The 24462-nt window shown below is 37.8% G+C and overlaps 1 protein-coding gene across 2 annotated transcripts in view; it reads left to right on the top strand.

Moving 5' to 3' along the window:
- The window catches only part of HYDIN (HYDIN axonemal central pair apparatus protein), a 365754-nt gene that overhangs the window by 75348 nt on the left and 265944 nt on the right, over window positions 1–24462 (top strand). For both annotated transcript variants that reach the window (XM_066243172.1, XM_066243173.1), the window contains exons 7-8: window positions 6124–6248; window positions 22804–23005. In XM_066243172.1, the coding sequence (XP_066099269.1) occupies window positions 6124–6248; window positions 22804–23005 (327 nt within the window). The remainder of the gene's footprint in view (window positions 1–6123; window positions 6249–22803; window positions 23006–24462) is intronic.

The raw sequence follows: 24462 nt of genomic DNA on the forward strand, positions 1-24462 counted from the left end.
GTATTTTTTTCAATGAAAAAGAGACCCCTCCTAATGTGGGCAAACAAATGCAGGCAGCTTAGCATCCTGGACTGTTTGGCTGAATCTTCAAAACTACACCTAACTGATTATTTCTTTACACATTATATTTCTGTAAAGTAAAACAAAATCACTTCACTGATTTAATAGTGTGAGGTTGCAGGAAAAGATCTTAAACGTCTCTATCTGTAACTATGAATGTGAATCATCTCCCAACGTAGAAGCACTGCTAAGGTAAAATGGTGAGCCAACTTAAGGACATACCAGGAATCATAAAGACATTAGAAACTATAGTCTAACACTCCCATTTTACAGATGAAGGAAGTAAGGTCTGAGAAGGAAAATGAACTTATCTAAGTTCTCCCAGCAAGTCAATGGCAAAGCCTAGATGAAAGCAAACATTGTCCAGTAGTGGGCTTCTCTGCCCCTATATCCATTGCCCTTTCCCTACCATGCTCAGTATTGCCTGGGGGCAGTATTAGCCCCCCCCCCCTTCCTGCCAGCCTCCTGAGTCAGCTGGATACCTGCTGGGTTTGACCAGTTGGAGGCTCTGGAGATCAAAGGGTAGGAAGAAACCAGGGTATTTCTCCTCCTCCCTCTCTGACGTCAACAGAGTCCCTGCAAGCAAATGCATTTTCTCTGTGGTTCTAGATCCTATCAGACAAGTCTGCCAGGATTCCAACTTTGCCCAGGTCCCCAGGATCTGAGTCTTTTGTCTCCAGCCCTGGGGGGCAAATGGCTTACTGTTGTTATAATCCCTGAGCTCTCTCACTGTCTTAAATCAGACTTCTCATCATTCCCATCTTTGTGTAACCATGTCTCGCAATTAAATTCCTGTTTGCAAATATTTTTGTTTTGCTGCTTAGACTTTGCATGAAATAGTAGTTACATATTTTTTTCTTCACAAAATGCATGCTTTTCAACCATGCTGTCAATTCTGCAAGCTACTTCAGATGGTTCCAATAAATCCCTTTTCTGTTTGTTAGCCAGAGTTGATTTCTGTTGTTTTCAACTGAGAAGCCTGATAGCTACAAAGAAAAAGGATGCAGTTGAATTTGTGGTCACATCGTGTTGAATTAGAATCTCTGGTAGATCCCCTGATAAGTATCCATTCTAAAAAATACACAGGTGATTGTGTTGCTTGGACAGGGTTAGGGACCACTATTTCAGTTAATACGACTGTCAGTAGGGTAGAGAACAGTGAGTATAGTTTGAGAATTTGGAGTCAGTCAAGAACCCAGCGTCTGCTCTTAGTCTTGCTACTTTTAGTCAATATACAATTAGAAATAATATCTCACAGGAAATAGTTTAAAAAACAGATCATAGTCTTTTCATGAAATAATGATTGAATTAATGTTTAAGTTTATAAATGGTTAATGTAAAAAATAAAACTTTATTTATATGTCTGTTGTCACCATTAGATTATGAGCTTTTCAAATGCACGGGCCATATCTAACTCTTCATTAGTATGTCCCTAGCACCTGTGTCTAGAATAAATTAGTGCTCAATAAATGTTTACAGGAGGCCTAACCAATAATACAGGGCAGGGCAAAAGTAGGTTTATAGTTGTTAGTATATGAAACAGAGTTTATTCTTGTATTACTTTTTATTCATTGTTGTATTATTTTCCACATGAACAACGGTAAACTTGCTTTTTCCCCACCCTGTATTTTTAAATTGTAAAATCAAAGTTAATTAGACCTCAACCCAAATGTCCCTTTATAAATTACAACTGTAATTTCTCTAAGCTGATTGCATTGTAAAGGGACTCATATGATTCCCATAAACCCATGCAGATTACAATATACATATATCACAAAGGCAATGCTACAGTTATAAACCTCTGCAATAATTTAAAATAAAAAACATGCTCCAAGTACTATAAAATAAGCATAATGTTTTTTTGCAGTAATAAAAGTAGCCGTAATAGGCTATAAAATATACAGAGAACACAAACAATTACTCTTCAGCTTTATTACAAATATGACCTTACACTCTAGTAGGTACCAGACTAACTTTGACTATTATAAAGTAAGATTAAATTTGGAAGCTAAAATAGAATTAAGAAACAATTTAAAAAAAAATCTAAAACCTCAAGTCAGGAATCTGAAGAAAAAAATACTGATATTATATTTAATATTTAATATAATAGAGCCAATATTTAGTCTTCTGCTAAAATGTTGAATCATTTGGATGGAATCATTTTAGTTCTTAAGGGCAGTTTGTAGAGGATTGAACAAAAATCTTTCAAAGTCCTTTAAAATCTTCCTCATGGCTGATGATTTTTCACAAACCCCAGTTCCCTTCTTAATCCAGTATCTGGTATTAATGAAGATGTGCTATCCAAACCAAACCCTTTGGTAGAGAGGTCCAGCCTTACACCCTTGAGGAACAATACTTGTACTTTGTGTACAAGCATTTCTGATACTTGATACTTTCTATTCTGCCTAGCCTGTCCGCTTTTAGTAAAAGGAAGCACAAAATTAAATAATAGACAATGTTGAAGCACCAGAACTTAATATACTCTACCCAATTAATGTCTGATTTATTGAGAGAGCTTAGGCAGCTCTCAGTAGGAATGGCTATCCCAGGTGATTTTCTACATGTTGAAGAAATTTAGTGTAATATAAACCCAACCATTAGCACAACAGAAAATTATCTGTTACCTCTGTATAGAAATTGGATTTCTGGAGTCCCTAAAGAAGGGTCACTATTTTTTTTCGATAGAAAACTAGCTTAGGTTCTGCACTGTAATACTACCCAATTCATTTCAAAACTGTGCTTTTGCTACCAAGAAATATTTGAAAAGAAAATGAAAGCAATTTCATTTCAGTATAGGGAAAAAAAATATTAGAAGCTAGGGAGGCAAAGATAGAAGAAAATATCGTTGTTCCCAAACCAGGAAACTGGGCCCAGTTCTCACCATTTTAGATTCTTACTGAGGCCGTAAGCAAGGAAGGAACTTTTGAGACTGCGAGACTCAACTTCGTCTCCCATATAGCGGAAATTCTTGAGATACTCCTCTTCTGTTCCACCAAGATGTTATAAACATTAATTTATGATTACAGGTATTTTTTGTATCCCTCTCAACTTGATCTTAGCCAAAAGGCCAAGAAGCAATTTTTATATTCCTCTAAAAGCTGATTTTAATTCAATTTGACAACCTCTTCTGAGAGGCTCCTGTGAGTAAGTAATCATGCATGGGGTGGTGAGAGACACAAAGATGAATGTAGCCAGGTGGTTTCCACCTTCAGGGGTGGTTTGGGGTAGACAGAAAGAACTGGAACTTGAAGGCATGCTTCCATCCATCCTCTGCGACTACCTGGTTGGGTAACTTTGGGACAGTTGCCTGCCCTTTTGGAGCATCTGTTTTTTCATGTCCAAAATGCAAGTGATACTACCTACTTCCTCAAAGATTTTAGGAATATTAGAGGAGTTGACATATCTCAAGGGCCCAGGGTAGTACCCAGCATAGAGTATGTGCTCGTGAAATTTTGTCTGCTTTCCCTTTTCTTTCATCTCAAGAGTCTCTAGCTGTGAGGGGGGCAGGCACAAAAACTACAGTACGAGGTAAACTGAAGTAAGAAGTGAAAAAGAAAGGTATAGCCTCTGAGAGGAAGGAGACATTATTAACAAGAGGGAGAATTAGAGAAGATTCTATGTAAGAGGTGATTTTGAGTCTGGGCTGTGATAGGTGACTTTGGAAGGAGTATAGAGCAGTGGTCCCCAACCTTTTTTGAGCCACGGACCAGTTTAATGTCAGAAATATTTTCACGGACCGGCCTTTAGGGTGGGACGGATAAATGTATCACGTGATCGAGACAAGCGTCAAGTGTGAGTCTTAGACAGATGTAACAGAGGGAATCTGGTCATTTTTTAAAAATAAAACATCATTCAGACTTAAATATAAATAAAACGGAAATAATGTAAGTTATTTATTCTTTCTCTGCAGACCAGTACCAAATGGCCCATGGACCAGTACTGGTCCGTGGCCCGGAATTGGGGACCACTAGTATAGAGCATCTGTGTAGGGGGCCACAGTTGGGTTGGAAGGGAGAGGACGTGGCAGTACTTGGGGAGGTTATGGGTGAAGAGACTCAAGTCCTCTCGTCCCGTCCCACCCGAGCCTGACGTGGAATGTGAATGGTATGTGGGCTATTTGGACAGATATGTATGTGTTTAATAAGAATGCAGAAACTGGTTGGGAGCAGATTATATGGGACCTTGAGTGCCTAGAGGACTTTGAACTTTATGCCATAGATGATGAGGACACCTGAAGGTATTTGAGCAAGAGATGAATGTGTTATGACTTGTATGTGTTTTTTTGTTTATGTTTTTGTTTTTGGGTTTTTTTTGTTTTGTTTTGTTTTTTATAAAATCTCTAGGACAGTGCAAAGGATCGAGGAGAGACTTATAAAAATTTGAACTCATCTCAATACTCAGGATCATCCTCAGGCTCATGGGGCTGCCAGTGAGGGAAATCACAACAGCAATAACGCAAATAATAATAAACACTGTTTAGCATTTCCTATGTGCCAGGCTAAGCACTTTAATCATGTGAGTAGGCATTGTTACTACTACCCTCATTTTACAGATGAAAAAAGAGGTTCAGTGGCTTCCCCAGGTCATGGCAGAGCTGGGTTTTGAACTTATCCCGATGACTCCAGGCTAGCAACCACTGTGCCGTAGTGTCTACCGCAGTGCCTAGGTTTATTGGAAGATCGGTGCTGTCGGTATGGGTAAAGGCCAGATACTGAAATGGAAGAATAAAGACAGGAGAGGGAGATTCAAATGGAGAACGCCAGAGAAAATGCATAACTGCCTGTGGGAGGAAGCACCAGGGTCCTGCAGTAAAAACCTGCACACCACGGGCTACCTGTGCCATAAACGTGGTGCCCTCAGAGAAGCAAGCTGAGGTTTTCTGAAATTAAGTTCATTATCTGAGGGAAGATTTTAGGAATGGTTGTGATATAAGTAAGTAAACAGAAATAGCGTAGCCTGCCAGACACATTGTACAGTGCATCGCTTTGAAAAACCAGCAATTTAAAGAAGTGAAATGGAGCATGAAAATAATTAAGTGAGCTGGGTTTCCTATTTTGAAGGGAGAACTCTGTAAATTATTTAAGGTCCTTCATGGTCAGATCCAGCTTCTCTCTCCAGGGTGCTTAAATGAAACTATTTCCAAATCCTTCCCACAGAGTCTGGACACCCAAATTCTATGATGAAGATGCAGAACTTGTCCCCCATTGCTTTCTCAAATGCTTTCCAACCATCTCCAGCTTGCCCTCACCCAGGAGGCTGACCTGTACAGGACAGGTCAACAGGTTCCCATCCTTGGCTTCCACTTGGGTTCTGGCACTGGGAGGCCCCGCAGGCAATCAGACAGGAGGATGTGACATCAGGACCCTTTCCCCCACAGTGTCTTCCCTGTGAAGCTGCATAGGTTGGCTGTCTCTCTTGACTAAAGCTCCTTGCTCCTCATAAGGTAGTGCTCTCGTAGATCTCTTAGGGGTTTTAGAACCACTCTTTCTCCTTGACTCTTTGGGCCTAGAGGTGGTAACAGCTCTACTATTAATAACCTTGGGTGACTGAGTCATTCCTGACATCCCTCCACCGCCCCCCTGTAAGTAGACCCTTTGCTAAACTGCCCTCAGATTATCCTTGTGTTTTTTTGTGTGATCACTTTCCTTTTGGGACTCTGATGTATTTTTCCATTATGAAGCCCTTTCTTCTCTGAACTCTCACAAAGCTTGATTTTTATCCCTTAGAAGGGACTGTTCTTTTGCAGATTTCATTATTTGCATACATGTTGTAATTCTGTCCCTTACTGGAATCACTCACTGAATGTTAAAAGAATGGCTGAATGGCAAGGACACAAACAAGAATATTACTGCATGATTTCAGTTTCTCTTAAACTTGCTGATTTATTGCTGTTACTTTAACACTGAAACTTAGGTTTTTTCACAGTAGAGGGGAAAGGCTGCTTTACTTCAGAATCACGGAATTACGATGTCAAGACTGAATCACACAGACTAGGACGCCTGCATCTCTTCCTCCCGCACACTAGGCAGGAACGTGTTCTGACTTGTGTCCCGTGTGTTGCAGGCCATTCTCTGTGGAGCCTTCTGTTGGAACTCTTAACGTGGGAGAGTCCATGCAACTGGAAGTGGACTTTGAGCCACAGACTGTGGGCAGTCACAGCCAAAGGCTCATTGTGTATTACGACACAGGTATGCATTATTCTTTATCAAAAGTTCTACATGTTAAGAAAGGCTGGATGGAAAATATGATGAAGCAAAAAGTAGGAAGTGGTTATTTTGGCTGCATTAGAGTAAGCTAAGATCCACAAGGTAAAGACCAAAGAATGAATGCCTCCAACGGAAGTGATGTTGAGGCAGAGATAAAGTCCACCCGACTGGTTTCTCCAATGCCTGAAAAGTATGGGGCTTAGGAAGAAACCATACCCAGATGTCACTTTAAGTAGATTGACATTATTTATATGTAAATGAACTTGAAGATAATTTAATACCCCATTTTTTTCCATTTGATTTATTGATGCATTTGTCTAACATTTTGAAAATGTAAATCCACTTCAGATGGGTCCTGTGTGTGCTCACTAGCCTATGTACGATCCAGTTACTTTAATTCTTAGAATGTGCAAATATCTTACTTAACGTCTTACTTAAATATAACACTGTGACTATTGCTACAGCATTTTATTGAAGGCCACACCGTGCATGATGATAGAGAATATACATTGTTTTTGTATTTAATTGATAGTCTATAGTCTGCATGTACAGTATGAAAAACTCCAAAGTAAGTTTCAAATTAACGTTTTACCATTCCTACTCTTTATTTTATAATTTTCCTTACTTCCTTCACACTTTTTTCTTACCCATTCACGGTGAATGATGTTGAGCCTTTTTTCATGTGCTTATTAGTCATTCATATATCTTTTTATTATTAATTTATAAGAGTAATTTGTAACTTGATATTCTGAATACTAGTCATTTGTCAGACATATTTATTGTTAATATTTTCTTTCAGTCTGTAACTTGTCTTTCTATTTCCTTAATGGTATTTTTTAATGAGCATTCAATGAAATCCACACTATCATTTTTTTTAGATCAATGCTTTTTGCCTTCTTGCTAAGAAATCTTTGCCTTTTCCAAGATCATGAACATATTCTCCTACATTTACTTTTAGAAGGATATTAGTTTTGCTTCTATGTTTAGATTAATGATTGATCTTTGATTTATTTTTGTGTGTATATGTGTGAGGTAGAGATGATGCTTCCTTTTTTCCTCCATATGTGTTATTGGCCCATCTCCATTCTGTTATCTTATTCTGAAATTTCAATTATTACTCTATTTTATTATTTAACCTATTATCACTTTATTATTTATTTCTTTTAACCCCTATTTTATGTTTTTCATTTCTTTGTCTCTGTAGTCTTCTCTGGATACTTATCCATTCAATAATTTACTCTCTAGTAAAGTCTCATCTGCTGAATTTATAACTCTTAAATTATAATTATTTTCTTTTTTTTTTTTTTTTTTTTTTTTTTTCATTTTTCTGAAGCTGGAAACAGGGAGAGACAGTCAGACAGACTCCCGCATGCGCCCAACCGGGATCCACCCGGCACGCCCACCAGGGGCGACGCTCTGCCCACCAGGGGGCGATGCTCTGCCCATCCTGGGCATCGCCATGTTGCGACCAGAGCCATTCTAGCGCCTGGGGCAGAGGCCACAGACCCATCCCCAGTGCCCGGGCCATCTTTGCTCCAATGGAGCCTTGGCTGCGGGAGGGGAAGAGAGAGACAGAGAGGGAAAGCACGGCAGAGGGGTGGAGAAGCAAATGGGTGCTTCTCCTGTGTGCCCTGGCCGGGAATCGAACCCGGGTCCTCCGCACGCTAGGCCGACGCTCTACCACTGAGCCAACCGGCCAGGGCCTTATAATTATTTTCATTTCTGAAATTTTATCTAGTTCTTGTTAAATCAGAGTGATCTCAACTCTTATTTTTCAAGTTTTTTTATTTTAAAACATATATTAAACATATTTATATTCTGTATTTGATGATTCAAATATATTAAGTCTGCTTATTTATTTATTCATTCATTTTATTTCATTTGTTGTTTACTGTTTCTGATGATTGTTAACCATGGTATCTGTAGAAAAGTGTATTATTTATCTTTCTCCTTTATCCTTTTAGGCTTTTAGCTGGGCCCCTGTGGCAAAAGACAGATTATCAAGAGAAAAACATACAAATATATTTAATGTAATTCTTACATGACAGGAGAGCCTTCATAAGGAAATGAAGACCTATAGAAGTGGTTAAACCCGAGTGTTTTTATGTTAGGTTTGATGAAGAATGGTCAGTTGTGGGAAAATGTGAAAGGACAAAAAAGGGTGTGAGCGGCCTGTAAACTCAGGGAGACAGTAAGCCTTATTGTTCAGGTTCCTCTCAGTGTCCCTCTGTCTTTGCAGATGAAGATGCCCTTGGCACCAAAGTATAGGAGGGCACCTTTCAAATGAATGTCAAAGAACTGCTTCAGAAGAAAGTCAAAAGTATCCTTCCTGCACCTGCCAAGGTGCCATGTTTTGGGGTAGTGTGTCCTGAACACCGTATCTATGCCCTTTGTGTTTTATAAATATTGAATTTAGCAATTTCACTTGAGGCAGGCCCTGAATGTTATCTCCTGTGCTAGGAAAACAGAACAATAGTCAAAGCAGAAGTTCAAGGGTTAACAAAAGTCAGTGGGCAAAAGACAGCCTTGGCGCTGCAGTAGTTCCTGCTATTCCTCACTTCCCTTGGATGTTCTTATTTTTAAAGTAGTTTAAAAAATATCTTACTGAGTATTTTAGTTATTTCAAACTTTAGTTTAATTTGCTACTTAAAATGGACTCTGATTTGTCTTTTATTCAGTATTATTCATAGAGTAGTCACATTATTCAGCATTATTTATAGAGTAGTTCATCCTTTCCCACTATTTTATAATCCTCTCTATATATCATATTATAAACATGGTTTGTCCCTCCATTTATTTGGGTGTTCTTTAATTTCAGCAGTAGTTTTCTGGGTAGAAGTTTTTTAATATTATGGTTAGATTTAATCATACATTTATTGTTTTTTGATGTTTGTATAATTTTTTAATTATATTTTTATTGTAGTAAATATAATATAGATACAATAAGATGCACAGATTTTAATTACACAGTTTGATGAGTATGGTAAGTGTAAATACCTGTGTAACTACCACCCCATTTAGGAATATAGAACATCTGTCACTTTAGAAAGGTCCCTCATGCCACTTTGAGTCAATTCCTCCATCCCCCATCTCCACCTTAAATTTTTATCACCCTCTATTAGCTTTGCCTGTTCTTGGAATTCAGATAAATGTAGTGATACAGTAAATACTTTTAAGTGTCTGGTGTCTTTCATTCAACATAATGTTTTTTAGATTATTTTCATGTTGTTATGTGTATCAGTAATTTCCTTTTTACTCCTGAGCAGTATTTCATTGTATGTCATATATAGTTTATCCATTCTCCTCTTAATTTAACTTTGGATTGTTTGAAGTTTGGGGCTATTATGAATCAAGCTTTAACCGCTTTTGTACAAGTTATGTGTGTGTGTGTGCATGTATGTGTTTATTTCTCAGGTAAATATTTAGGGGTAGAGTTGCTGGACCATAGAGTGGTTATATGCTTAACTTTATAAGAAATTTCCAGTTTTCTAAAATGGTCGAGGCCTTTTATAATCCCCACCAGCAATGTATATGGGTTCCAGTTACTCCACATCCTCATCCACTCTTCGTTATAGTCAGATTTTTTATTTTAATCATCCTAGTGGATGTGAAGTGGTACTTATTTTGTTTGAAATTGCTATTTCCCTAATGACTAATAATGTTGATTATCTTTTCATGTATTTTTGACCATTTTTATGTCTTCTATTCTTAAGTGTGTGTTCAGGTTTTTTGCCTATTCTTTTTTGGATTGTCCTTTTGTCACTGACTTGTAGTTTTTTTTAAAATGTATTACCAACACTAGTCTTTCAGAAATAATTTGAATATTTTCTCATAGTTAGTGGATAATGTTTCTAATTTTTTTTTTTCTTGACAGAGACAGAGAGAGAGTCAGGCAGAGGAATAGATAGGGACAAACAGAAAAGAAGGGAGAGAAATGAGAAGCATCAGTTTTTCTTTGTGGCACTTTAGTTGTTCATTGATTGCTTTGCCATATGTGCCTTGACCGGGGGGCTGCAGCAGTCTGAGCAACCCCTTGCTCAAGCCAGCAACCTTGGGCTCAAGCTGGTGAGCTTTTGCTCAAACCAGATGAACCCACACTCAAGCTGGTGACCTCAGGTCTCAAACCTGGGTCCTCCATGTCCCAGTCCGATGCTCTATCCACTGCACCACCGCCTGGTCAGGCTGTTTCTAATTTTCTTAACAGTGTCTTTTCATTAGCAAAAGAATTTAATTTTTATAAAGTATACTTTATCATTTTTTCTTTTATAGTTAGTGTGTTATTTTTTCTAATTCTAATTTCTAAAACTCTAAGTATAGCAAAATACAGTTGAATTATATATGTTGATCTTTTACCTACATACTTTGATAAATTAACTTACTAGCTCATGGCTTATCTATTGACAGTTTTAGATTTTGCATATAATCAGGTCATCTGCAAATGATAGTTTCTTTTATAATGCTTACAACTTTTATTTCTTATTGTGTCTTGCACAGGTTAGGCCTTCAGTATAATGTTCAGTGGAAATGATGAAAGTCAACATCCTTCTCTTGTTCTCACTCCAGAGGGGAAGTGCTTAGAGTTTCATCATTTAGTAAGTGTCTTTAGTGGACACTCTTTCAAATTAAAAAAATTTTCTTCTATTTCTAGCTTTTTTTTTTTTTCTAATCTTCAGTGGGTGTTGAATTCCATCAATTACTTCTGTATACATTGAGATTATTATATATTTTTTTCACCTTTGTTCTACTAATGCAGTGATAGATTTTCAAATGCTAAATCTCTGGGGCAAACTTACATTTTAAATGTTACTGTTTTAATAAATCACTGGATTAGATTTACTAATAATTTGTTTGAGAGTCTGGCATCCAAATTCATAAGAAAGATTGGCCTATAATTTTCTTTTCATGTAATGTCCTTGTCTTTGGTCTTAAAAAACAAATCGGTCTCATAAAACAAGTTGGTAATTCTTCTCTTCTTTTAGTCTCTAGAAAAGTTTTTTTACTTCTTTTCTTTTTTAAAATTCTTGTTATTTCTTTCTTAAATGATTAAAAAATTTAGCCCTGGCCTGTTGGCTCAGTGGTAGAGTGTTGGCCCTGCATGTGGATGTCCCGGGTTCGATTCCTGGCCAAGGCACACAGGAAAAGCACCCATCATCTTCTTCCCCTACTCCACCCCCACTTTTTTTCTCTCTCTCTCCCTCTCCTCTCTTCTCCTCCCCTCCTGCAGTCAAGGCTCGATTGTGAGAATTGGCCCCAGGTGCTGAGGATGGCTTCATGGCCTCCACCTCAGGTGCTTAAAAAAATGGCTCCAGTTGCAATGGAGCAAGTGAGAGCCAGAGCCCCATATGGGCAGAGCATCATCCCCTAGTGGGCTTGCCAGGTGGATCTCCATGGGGGCACATGCAGGAGTCTGTCTCTGTCTCCCCTCCTCTCACTAAAAAATGTGAATAAGTAATTTAAAAATTTATTATTTAAGCTATCTGGGCCTAAAGCTTTTTTTCAATTATTCAGTTTCTCAATAGACATAGATCTAAGATTTTCTATTTTTTCTTGTGTGATTTTTGTTTTTTTCAAGCAATTTTCCTATTCTAAAAATTTTAATTTGTTGGCATAATATTGTTCATAATAACCACAATCTTTGTAATATCTGCAGAATCTATGATGATATCTCCTCTTTCATCATTGATATTGGTAATTTGTATTTTTTTCCATGTTTTACTTCTTAACCTGTATTGTTAGGGCTTTATCACTTGTTTATCGTTAGTTTATTCAGAGAACCAACTTTTAAATTTTTTTTCACTTCTTTTCAATTTTTATTTATGGTCTTTATTATTTCATTCCTTCCACTTTCTTTAGGTTTCTTAGGAGAAGTGCTTAGTGCATTTATTTTCAAACTTTCTTCTTTTCTAATATATGCATTTAAGTCAATAAATTTTTCTCTAAACCAAACTATCAGCCCATATTTTTATATATTTAATTTTCATTAATACTTACTAAAAATATTTTAGAATTTAAACTTTTACTTCTTTATGACCCATTTGGCTATTAAGCAGTGTTTTGCTTAACATACAAACATTTGGGAATATTCTAGCTTTCTTTTTTTTTCTCCTTTAATTAATGTCTAGTTGAGTTCTACCAGTGACAGAAAACAAATTCTGTATAATTTCTCTTCTTGAAATTAGTTGAGACTTATATAATGGCTCATAACATGTTCCACTTTGGTTAATGAGCCCTGTGCTCTTGAAAAGAATATAAGGTCCATAAATATCAATCAGGTCAAGTTTGTTTATCATGTTGTTATATCTCTCCTAATTTTTTCTCTCCTTGTTTTATTAGTTATTGGAAGATGTTATTAAAATCCAGACTATAATGGTAGATTTGGTATTTCCCTTTTTTGGTGCTATTGATTTCCATTTTACATATTTGGAGACTATGCTATTTGGTGTACACCCACTTAGAATTATTATAACTTCCTGCTGAGTTAACCATCCTATCATTATGAAATGTCTCTTAATTGTTAGGTTTCTGATATGGAAATCTATTCGATCTGATACACAGAAGCTTCCTTTTCACTAGTGTGTGGATAGAATATTCTGGTCATCCTTTTCTTTCAACTTTTCTGTGTCCTCATAACTAAAGTGTGACATTTGGAAGCATCACCGGGTTGTTGTTGTTTTTTAATCTAGTCTGAGAATCTTTGTCTTTTAATGATACTATTCCACCCTTTTACGTTGAATGTAATTATTGATACATTTGGTTGGAATCTTCTGTTTGTGAAGTAATTGTTACCGTTATGGGGAAATTATTAGCTGAATTTCAACAAAAGCCTTTGTGTTATTAGTGTTGATAGTAGATGAAAGTGAAAAACAATATGTGTTAGCTCAGTTTCTTACATTTGTTCCATCTGGATCTTTATATCCTTGTGAAACATCATTTTGTTTATGCCATGTTTTATTTGTGTTTGTTTTGTTTGCCTTAGCCTCTATAATTAAATCTTGGAAAAAAATGTGGCTTTAGAATTACTTTTGGATCCCTATATCACAAGATTTCGAACCAGGGGTTTAAAAAAGAATGAAGCACAATCCTTTTGCTCTCACTAATATAATTAATTTTTGGTAAATATAGTAAATAAACTATTTTCAAATACCATTTATGTCATCCTTTTAGTATTTTGGGTTTTATTTTTAATACATCCGACATATGAGTACTCTACTTCATGTGTATAATTGATAAAGAAACAAGTCTACATATGTTAGAGGTATGATGTCAAAAAATTTTATTTGAGGCCCTGGCCGGTTGGCTCAGCGGTAGAGCGTCGGCCTAGCGTGCGGAGGACCCGGGTTCGATTCCCGGCCAGGGCACACAGGAGAAGTGCACATTTGCTTCTCCACCGCTCCGCCGCGCTTTCCTCTCTGTCTCTCTCTTCCCCTCCCGCAGCCAAGGCTCCATTGGAGCAAAGATGGCCCGGGCGCTGGGGATGGCTCTGTGGCCTCTGCCTCAGGCGCTAGAGTGGCTCTGGTCGCAACATGGCGATGCCCAGGATGGGCAGAGCATCGCCCCCTGGTGGGCAGAGCGTCGCCCCTGGTGGGCGTGCTGGGTGGATCCCGGTCGGGCGCATGCGGGAGTCTGTCTGACTGTCTCTCCCTGTTTCCAGCTTCAGAAAAAAAAAAAAGAAAGAAAAAAAAAATTTTATTTGAGTTTTGAGGCCAAGTCTTAAAAGTGCTCATCAAGCAATAGAATCAACACTTGAGACAAGACTTCAATGATAATCTAATCCAGTTCTTAAAATTTTACAATTGGAGGATCCTTTCTGAAGCCCTAAGAAATTAATTGGCTTGCCCAAGGTCACATCACTTGTCAGAAGGACAGTGAGAACCCAGACTCTCTTGTGCAGTACTCTTTCCACCATTGTGGGTCATCTCCCTCATCTCTCATTTCACTACATCTGTCTTTTCTCACTCCTTGATTCTTTGACTTTGAAATGTAGCTGCATTTTCCCAGTGGCCCTCTATCTGGATTTCATGTATTTGAATTGACACCATACTTACCTTTATAGTCCTGTGCTAAAGGAAATAAATATTTGTATATGAAAAGTTAATTATCCACAGAGAAGTTGATATCCATACCCTGAGGTTCTGGCGTCAACTTTGGTTTGTGAATAAAGTTGTTTTCTAAAGATTGCAGACAGAAGTAAACAAACTATCTTGTAGCAATTTTCCTCACATGAAATAAACTGCTGATAAGAATATGCTTTCATCTTTATTATGGGCTATTAATGACCAGAACCTATAAGCAACCTTTCATTAGTGGAAAACATAATAATTGCCTCCACACACTCAATCATGCCGCTTTTCCAAGTGGTCATGATCACTGGCTTCTCATCTCCCTAAATATGCATCTGATTGAACTTTCTGCAGCTGTCTGAAGTATGAATGATTTGAGAAGGGAAGTTTAGCATGGGCTTTTCTTCATGCTTCCTCAAACAGTGTTCCAGAAGGAGGAGCACTGATACTCCTTGGCGGGAGGTACTCAGTCACACTTTTAAAACACTGGTTTATGCCCTTAATGCTTGGTCCTCTACTAGATATATTCTTGATGAAATGCAGCCAGGAGATTTTGCTTTTCAACAACCAGAGTTTGAACCAGTGTTCTAGCAATGAAAGCGATTGAGTATAATTTTCACCAGTATCTCATATTATATTTATTAATGTTTTCCTGAACCAGAACTCTCCCTCTTTTCTTGATGTGTATGCCCTTCTGTAGTGGAATCAAGTTTGTTTAGGCAATTGATTTCACCCTAGAAATGATTTAGTTACCTGTTTATTATAGTCTAAAGCTGAGAAAGAACTGAAGTGATTTTATACCTTTGAAAACGAGATCCTTCAGAAAAGGTTAAGAATACAGTTACTTAAAACTACACTGGTAACAACAAAACAAAACAGATAATGAAGGAACCAGTTCTATCATTTCAACAAAACCGAGAAGCGGAAATATTATTTGACCATTGAGAGAGAAGCAAATGATTAATTGCTTAAATTTTGCATTTTTCAACCGGCTATTGAGAAACATCGACCCTAAAGGTTCAAGGAGATACTAGTATTCACAACAGGCTTTAAAAAGAAACCTTACTGAGCTTCTGGTTAAGTGAGTGAGCACGAGAAGCAGGAGCACAGCAGTGTTTTCTCATCAGTGCCTGGCGAGGTTGCCCTTATTTGAGAGGGACATTAACCACTGGCAGAACCAGGATGCAGAGCTAATGCACTTATTCAGCATTTTAAAAAGCACTGTGTCTCTTACTGAAGAGATGTTTCAATACACGAGTTGGCAAATAGGCTTTTTCCCAAAAAGTGTGATGATGTGTCATTATTAAATATATAAGCAATAATAATATTGGCACTTCACAGGGCAGCTTTATGGTCACTTATATATTTTACGGTAATGAACCATAAAGAATTTTTTTCCTTATAAAAGCCAATAAAGGAATGCCAAAATATAATATAGTAAGTAACTGAGAGTGACATATCTTGTAGTTGAAACTGCTAAATAGTACATATCTGAATATACTTATGCAGACTTACCTGCATGAACTTTATTTTAAGTGATGTGATTATTATATTATAAATGTGTGCTGTTGCAATTAGAAAACCTAATAAACCTGACCTGTGGTGGCGCAGTGGATAAAGCGTTGACCTGGAAATGCTGAGGTTGCCGGTTCGAAACCCTGGGCTTGCCTGGTCAAGGCACATATGGGAGTTGATGCTTCCAGCTCCTCCCCACCTTCTCTCTGTGTCTCTCTCTCCTCTCTCTCTCCCTCTCTGTCTCTCTCTCTCTCCCTTTCTCTCTCCTCTCTAAAATGAATAAATAAAATAAAAAAAAAAAAAAGAAAACCTAATAAAACATAGTTATTGTAAAAGAAGCAAATGTTTTAATGGTTTAGAGACAGTTGAAATATCCTTTGACCAATTTTTTCCCCCTTTGGTTCTTATTCCATAGCTTATGATAGGTCCCAGTGGAAGTCTGGACATAACAGGTGGGCAGGGACTGTGTCGTGAAGTGCAATGAGAGTTCCGTGAAGGACACAGAAAGTAAAGACTCTCAGTCACTAGGTGTTAGTGCTTAAAGGGACATTAGAGGACATCTCTTTAACTCCCTTTATTGTGGAGATCAGTAAACTGAGGCTCAGAGACATTCAATGACTATATCTAAGTAAAGCTGAAACTTGAACCTAGGTCTTTGGCACCATCTGAGACCAGTGCCCTTTCTATAATCTTACACTGCCTTCCATTCAGTTTAGAAATAACCGATTGTGGCATTGCCACTGATGTGCTGGGTGAGCTTAGTCAACTCCCATAATGTGTTTCTTGAACCCTTCAAAGAAAAGAGTACTTCCAAAGAAGGCTGATTCAGCAATTCACTTCGTGAATTTGACCCTGCTGTGACCAAGAGATGAGGAACACGATCCATCACCTTGTTAGTTCCCTTGAGAAGCTAGGGCTCCACTCATATTTTTACTGTCCTCTGCTGTCTGAAAGTACTGAAACCACAGTATGAAATGTATTGTGTATAGAGCTGGCTTCACATTTTTTGGTAAAATTAGTTTTGTTCATATTTGTTTTTGCTAGATTGATAGCAGCAAAACTGGCAAGAGGTAATGAGACCTTCTGCAAAATATATCTTTACTAGGATGTAATAAATGACAGTGGCTAATCTCATCTATAAGACTGCAACATTCAACCCCAGAAACCCAAAAGAAACCATTGTGGAACGGGCACTCCAAGGACACAGAAATGCTTACGCATAGCAACCTTATCCATTCTTGTGGGCATAACACCTCCGTACTATTATTCTTCTAAGTTGGGGATCCTTTTTAATGTTGTCTTCATGAAAGTGGGTATAAAAAGCAAAGACTGCAACAGCTCTGGGGATAAGACAAGAGTTATTGTTTCCTTTACTTTGTGGACCTGATCATTTTCGGAAGATAGTGGTGAAAAAACGGAATATTAGATGGTTCTTGGAAAGAATAGAAAGGCTCTTGCTACACTGCTCACAAAAATTAGGGGGTATTTTATCACTTCATATTCATTTTGAAATATCCCCTAATTTTTGTGAGCAGTATATATTTCTGGGAAAGAACAGTTTTGCAGTGAGCAACTCAAATTGATGACATTAGTCACTCTGATTCCCTAGTAAACCCTTGGATCTTTTCCTTGATTAATTTTTTTTTGAACAATGAAATACAGGGTGGGCAAAAGTAGGTTTACAGTTGTGAGTACACACAAATTTATTCTTTTATTATTATTTATTCTTGTATTATATATTTTTCCATACAAACAACTGTAAACCTACTTTTACCCACCCATGTATAAACCATAAAAGCACAGACATCATACAGTCATCAACCATTATATTGAACACATCTCAACATTTTGCTACATACATTTTTCAGATGGTTTATGGATAACTTAAATGACTAGAGATTTGAATTCACCTTGTTACTTTTTCCTGATCTAATTCCATGTCTTAGTCCTCAGAGGAGCTGTATTGGATACATTTTCATGCTACTCCAACATATTTAGTTATCCATAAACAATATATACTATTGTTTTGTGTAGTTTTGAACTTTACATAAATGGTATCATATTGTATGTACCATTTCCTAACATGACTTTTCATTCTACATTATGTTTTAAAGATTTAAACATATAGATACATATAACTGTTTTATTTTAACTAATGAAACATATATACTCCAGCATGTGATATACTATAATTTGTCTATTCACCTATTGAGTATTCCATGTTCCTAGTGTTTTGCTCTTACAATGTGGCAGTGAGTTGTATATGTCTTCTCACGTAGCTATGTGAAATTGTCCCTGAGAATAAATGTCTAAAAGTACAATCGCTAAATTATAGGGCAAATTAACCTTGAGTTCTATCAGATACTAAATTGGTTAATCAAGTGGTTGTGCCAATTTATATTTCTATCAACAGTCTGAGAAAAGTCTTGTTTTTCCACAACCTTGCCAATATACTGCTAACAACATTGTTTAATTTTTGTTAATCTAGTGATTATTAAATGATATTTTATATTTCTCTCATTACTAGTACTAGCTAGAAGTGTTAGTTTTCCTGAGTCCCTGTAATCCCTTTTTTACATTAAAGTATTGAATAAGTAATATATTAATATATTCAAAAATTAAAGCAATATTTAAAAGTCTATGTTGAAAGGTGTTACTTCCATCCTACCTCATTCACCCATCTTGCTCTTATTTTATTGGTTTCTTGTATATCCTTCCAGTATTTTTTGGCAAATAGATGTAAACATGAATGCATACTTATATTCCCACTTATACAAAGTAACATATGTACTATATAAATCATTCTAAACTGTTTTTTCTACTTAATAATATATCCTGGATATCTTTCCATATCATTGTGTACTTTTTCATGCCAGCATAGTGTTCCACTTTTAAAGTGTAGCTCAGATTACTTAACTGGCCTTCTTTTGACAGCTGCACTTTGGCTGTTTGCACTTTATTGTTATTAAGAGCAATGCTGTAATGGATACCCTTGGTCTTGTTCTGACTCATCTATAGGATAAATTCCTAGAAGTGGGCCATAAGATTAATAGTTTTATAATTTTTTTTCTTTTTTTAATTTTAATTTTTTTATTTTTTATTTTTTTATTTTTTACAGAGACAGAGAGTGAGTCAGAGAGAGGGATAGACAGGGACAGACAGACAGGAACGGAGAGAGATGAGAAGCATCAATCATCAGTTTTTCATTGCGCATTGCAACACCTTAGTTGTTCATTGATTGCTCTCTCACATGTGCCTTGACCGCGGGCCTTCAGCAGACCGAGTAACCCCTTGCTGGAGCCAGCGACCTTGGGTTCAAGCTGGTGGGCTTTTCCTCAAACCAGATGAGCCCGCACTCATGCTGGCGACCACAGGGTCTCGAACCCGGGTCCTATGCATCCCAGTCTGACGCTCCATCCACTGCGCCACCAACTGGTCAGGCTAATTTTTTTTTTTTACAGAGACAGAGAGAGAGTCAGATAGAGGGACAGATAGGGACAGACAGGCAGGAACAAAGAGAGATGAGAAGCATCAATCATCAGTTTTTCGTTGCGACACCTTAGTTGTTCATTGATTGCTTTCTCATATGTGCCTTGACCGGGTAACCCCTTGCTCAAGCCAGAGACCTTGAGTCCAAGCTGGCGAGCTTTGCTCAAACCAGATGAGCCCATGCTCAAACTGGCGTCCTCGGGGTCTCGAACCTGGGTCCTCCGCATTCCAGTTCGACATTCCATCCACTGGCGCCACCACCAGGTCAGGCAATAGTTTTATAATTTTGATAGATATTTTTATCTATGTCACAGAATTGACTCCACGAAGAATGGTACCATTTTGCATTCCCACAGCAGTGTGTGAGAGTGCCTTTTCCCCCTTAGTCTTGACAACAAATTATGTTCTCAAATTTTTGTTTTGTTATGTCAGTTTAATGGGGGGGGGAGTGGTATATACATACATCTTTAGTTGTATATCTTTTACTGTGAGTGAAATTGAGCATCTGTTAATACATAGAGGGACCTTTGAATTTTCTTTTTTATAATTCTATCCCATTCTTAATTTGGGTTGTCTTACTGAGTTCTAAGAGCTATTTATATATTTGGGGATTTAATTCCTTTGTCTCAGACACAGTTGCAAGTATTTTACTTACCCAGTTTTTCTTTTGTTTCTGCTAATCAATATTTGTGCCATGCAGAACTTCTTTTTTAAAAATTTTTACATAGTCCCTTTTCTCTTCTTTTTTTTTCCTTCCTTCTTTCTTTCTTTCTTTTTAAATTTTCATTCAGTGAGAGGAGGGGAGGCAGAGAGATTCCTGCATGTGCCCTGACAGGGGCCACCCAGAAATCCCACTAGGGGGCAATGCTCTGCCCATCTGGGGCATTGCTCTGTTGCTCAGCAACTGAACTCTTCTTAGTGCCTGAGGTGGAGGCCATGGAGCCATCCTCAGTGCCTGGGGCCAACTCGCTCAAATCGAGCCATGGCTACAGGAGGGGGAAAGAGAGAGAGAGAAGCAAGAGGGGGAGTGGAAGAGAAGCAGATGGGTGCTTCTCCTGTGTGCCCTGACCAGGAATCGAACCTGGGACGTCCACATGCTGGGCTGATGCTCTACCACTGGGCCAAATGGCCAGGGTCCATAATCACTTTTCTAATATTTTTTAGAGGGATCAAGATTTTGAGTCAAAGAAAGTAATTGCAATTAGATTATATAAAGACTAAGAACATTTATTCAGAAAGAAGTCATAAAACAATCAAGAGTCTAATGAAGAAAAAATTGCAACATATAGGACCAAGAGCTAATTTTTAATTATTAAAAAGATTCCACCATTCAATAAGCAAAAGATGAACTTCTCAAAAAGATAATGGCCAAGGCTGTAATAGTTATCTCACAGAAAATAAATTATATATAATTATATATACATATTATACCAGTACATGAAAAGATGTTCAATTTCATCCATAATTAAATGCAAGTTATAGTAATAATGAGAATTTATTGTTTTGTTAAATTCAACTCTAAAGAAAGTTTAAAAGCTGACAAGGGTACACCTTTATTTGGGAAGAAAGTACATGAAAAAACAGCAAGCCTATGACTGAGTGAAGAGGAAAGAAACATTTTACTTTTATGATATATACTTTTATAGTACTTGAAAATTTTATTCAATGTATACATTTTTAAATAAAAAATTTAAATTTTAGGGCTAAATGCCTAGATGCTTACTTTCCTTGAAAGTTTCGGAGAAGTTTTGTTGTGTTCAAAATGATAGGGCCTAAGGACATTTGCAATGTATATTGTTGTTGACTTACTAACTAGTTGCTTGGTTCTTACAATTGTGAATGGAGCAAAAATGTTTGCGAAAAAGTAAAGAGCAGATGATTATGCATTCTGTATGCTGATTAAGGCTTTAGCAGCACAGATCTACAAAACATTCTTGGTATCTATGTATTTTCTTTTTCTATGCATGTCCCATGATACTGCAGAGGTCAGATAGAATATAGCTTGTAGGGTTGTTGTTGTTATTGTTGTTTGGTGTTTTTGTTTGTTTGTTTGTTTTACAGAGACATTGAGAGAGAGTCAGAGAGAGATAGACAGGAACAGAAAGATGAGAAGCATCAATCATTAGTTTTTCTTTGCGCGTAGCAACACATTAGTTGTTCATTGATTGCTTTCTCATATGTGCCTTGACCGCGGGCCTTCAGCAGACCGAGTAACCCCTTGCTCGAGCCAGCGACCTTGGGTCCAAGCTGGTGAGCTTTTGCTCAAACCAGATGAGCCCGCGCTCAAGCTGGTGACCTTGGGGTCTCAAACCTGGGTCCTCCGCATCCCAGTCCGACGCTCTATCCACTGCACCACCACCTGGTCAGGCTAGCTTATAGGTTTTTGTCTTCTTGGAAATGGGCTCTCATTTATACACATAAAATCAAGGAAATTGGTGTATCTTAAATAAAATCTGGGATAAATTACTATGTTTTGTCTTTCTATTTTTGTAGTGTGTATGTGTGTGTGTATGTGTGTGTGTTTCATTTTTGTTTTATTTTAATTGCCGTTGTTTAGGGATGTGGCTTCGTTTAAACAGCCTGTTTTTTTTTGTTGTTGTTGTTGTTTTGTTTTTTTTCTGAAGCTGGAAACCGGGAGAGACAGTCAGACAGACTCCCGCATGCGCCCGACCGGGATCCACCCAACACGCCCACCAGGGGCGACGCTCTGCCCACCAGGGGGCGATGCTCTGCCCCCCCCCCCCCGGGGTATCGCTCCGCCGTGACCAGAGCCACTCCAGCGCCTGGGGCAGGAGGCCAAGGAGCCATCCCCAGCGCCCGGGCCATCCTTGCTCCAATGGAGCCCTGGCTGCAGGAGGGGAAGAGAGAGACAGAGAGGAAGGAGGGGGTGGGGTGGAGAAGCAAATGGGCACCTCCCCTATGTGCCCTGGCCGGGAATCGAACCCGGGTCCCCCGCACACCAGGCCGACGCTCTACCGCTGAGCCAACCGGCCAGGGCCTAAACAGCCTGTTTTCTATTAATGAAGTTACTGAATCTTTCTTCCTGACCCCCTTTGATTGGACATAGATCCTCTTATGCTGAGCAGCTCTTTCTAGATATACTTGGTACAGTTACTTTATGAGTCAAAAATCCAGCTCATGCCTGAGACAGAGATGAGGAATATGGTTAACCTCAGGTGCCCTCGTGGTTGGACTGTGGGATTTAAAACTATTTCAAAGAAGAAAAAGTCTTATAGCACCCACCACAGTAATTAATATTTTATGTATTTTTTACAAGATAATTAGGTCCTCTATAATTACACCAAACATAAATTAAGTTTTCTGATCGTGTCTGACCTCTGAATTGATGGGGGAAAATTTTGAAATGTGTAATTCTTGTGCAATATTCCCTAAATTCACCTTGGAGGAAAAAATAGCCTAGTAGTATCATTCCAGAATAAATCTCAAAGTGTATTTACTTTTTAAATTTCTAGGTGAAAAAATATTTGTATCTCTTTATGGAGCTGCTATAGACATGAATATAAGGCTGGACAAGAATTCTGTGATCATTGAGAAAACCTACATATCTCTGGCCAATCAGCGAGCTGTAACCATTCACAACCACAGCAACATCATTGCCCACTTCCGGTGGAACATATTTGCCACTCAGGAAGAGGAAGATAGAGAAAAAAATAGGTTTGTAAGAAAAATTACCTAGATGCTGTAATTTGGGGAAACACAAAACTCAGTTATTACAAAAAATCAGTCTTTAGTGTTAACTTTTTAACCAACTCAACAATGTCAAATTTTTATAACTTGGTTCCAGTGTACAATGATTTTTTTTTTTTTTTTTCATTGAAAGAGCTTGAGTCAAGCTATGGGAAACACAATGTTGTCCATTATCAGTTAGTTAATCTTAAGTTGATTATAATTTATTAGTAGCCAAACTCCTGGATTTTAAAGACCAAATATATCATTCTTACCATTTCCTCAAAACTAGGCTCTATGTCTGCGTTTCATTTTGTAGCTTCGGCTAGATTGCTCAGATTTCATAGTGGTTCTAAAAAGAATCTCTTTAGGGTTGGGATCAATGTGGATTTTTTTTTTTCAGTGAAAAGGTATTTCCAGAAAATAGAAAGAATGAGAAAAAAGAAAGGCTTTGCTATAACAGCTTTTATATTCCCAGTTTTAGTAGTATTGCTTAATCTCTGCTAACCAGACCATTTAATAATCATTTCTTGTTGGTATCTTTAATCTTCTGCTTTTAAAAGTGATACATCAGGCAGTAGGAAAAGTTAATAAAGTAGATAACCTAACTATTTTTACTAATCTCTTTCACTGTTATATTTTGAATATTTGTTTTTACTGAAATTATTCTACTCTTACCTCTTTTAAACTTCTTCCATCCTTTCCAAATTAGTACTTTTGCTGCTTTCACTGGGATTTATTTCAGCCTTTTTTATTTGTCTTCCAATTTCATTAGAGATTAGCCCTGGGTAGCTTCAAAGCTTTGTTTAAAGCCAAGTTAGTCTGTGATAAAAATAAAAGTCTTATGTGCATGGAAACCAGGCAGCACTCCCCCACTGGGCTGCCCCTAATTGAATCTGAAGGAGCTGTGACAATGACAGGACACAGTGGAATCAGAGCTTCATCAGTCAGACAGTGAGCTCTAATCACTGGATTGCCACTGTGCCGTCTCTAACAAGTGAGAAAAGAAAAGCCATGCCTGCCTACCAACTTTAGCGTGCCTCATGGTCTAGAAATACCAGCAGTTGAAAAAGGCAAGAGGAAAGTGCTCATCCATTGACTCATTTGTCCTGACTCCCTGGCTGACGTGTCCCAACGATCAGAATGGTTCAAGCAGGTTTAATGACAAAATGGGAGAGCAGGAACAAACAAAAGAACAATAGTAAATGTAATGTTCATATATCCTGCTCATCCTGTCGGCATAATCTCTTGGGGAGAATGAACATCAACTGTTAGAGGAGAAGCCAGCTTTCAGTTCAGCTGTGTCTGTGTTTGACTGGATGTATAGGACATGACTGACGCCATGCCTGTGTCCAAAACATATTTAAGGACACTAATTTCAAAAGTGAAACTGAAGGAGAATTCAAACCAATTGCTACAGAGATGCTAAAGTATAGAGTATAATT

Source organism: Saccopteryx bilineata, chromosome 9 (assembly GCF_036850765.1).
Source record: "Saccopteryx bilineata isolate mSacBil1 chromosome 9, mSacBil1_pri_phased_curated, whole genome shotgun sequence".
Taxonomy (NCBI): Eukaryota; Metazoa; Chordata; class Mammalia; order Chiroptera; family Emballonuridae; genus Saccopteryx; species Saccopteryx bilineata.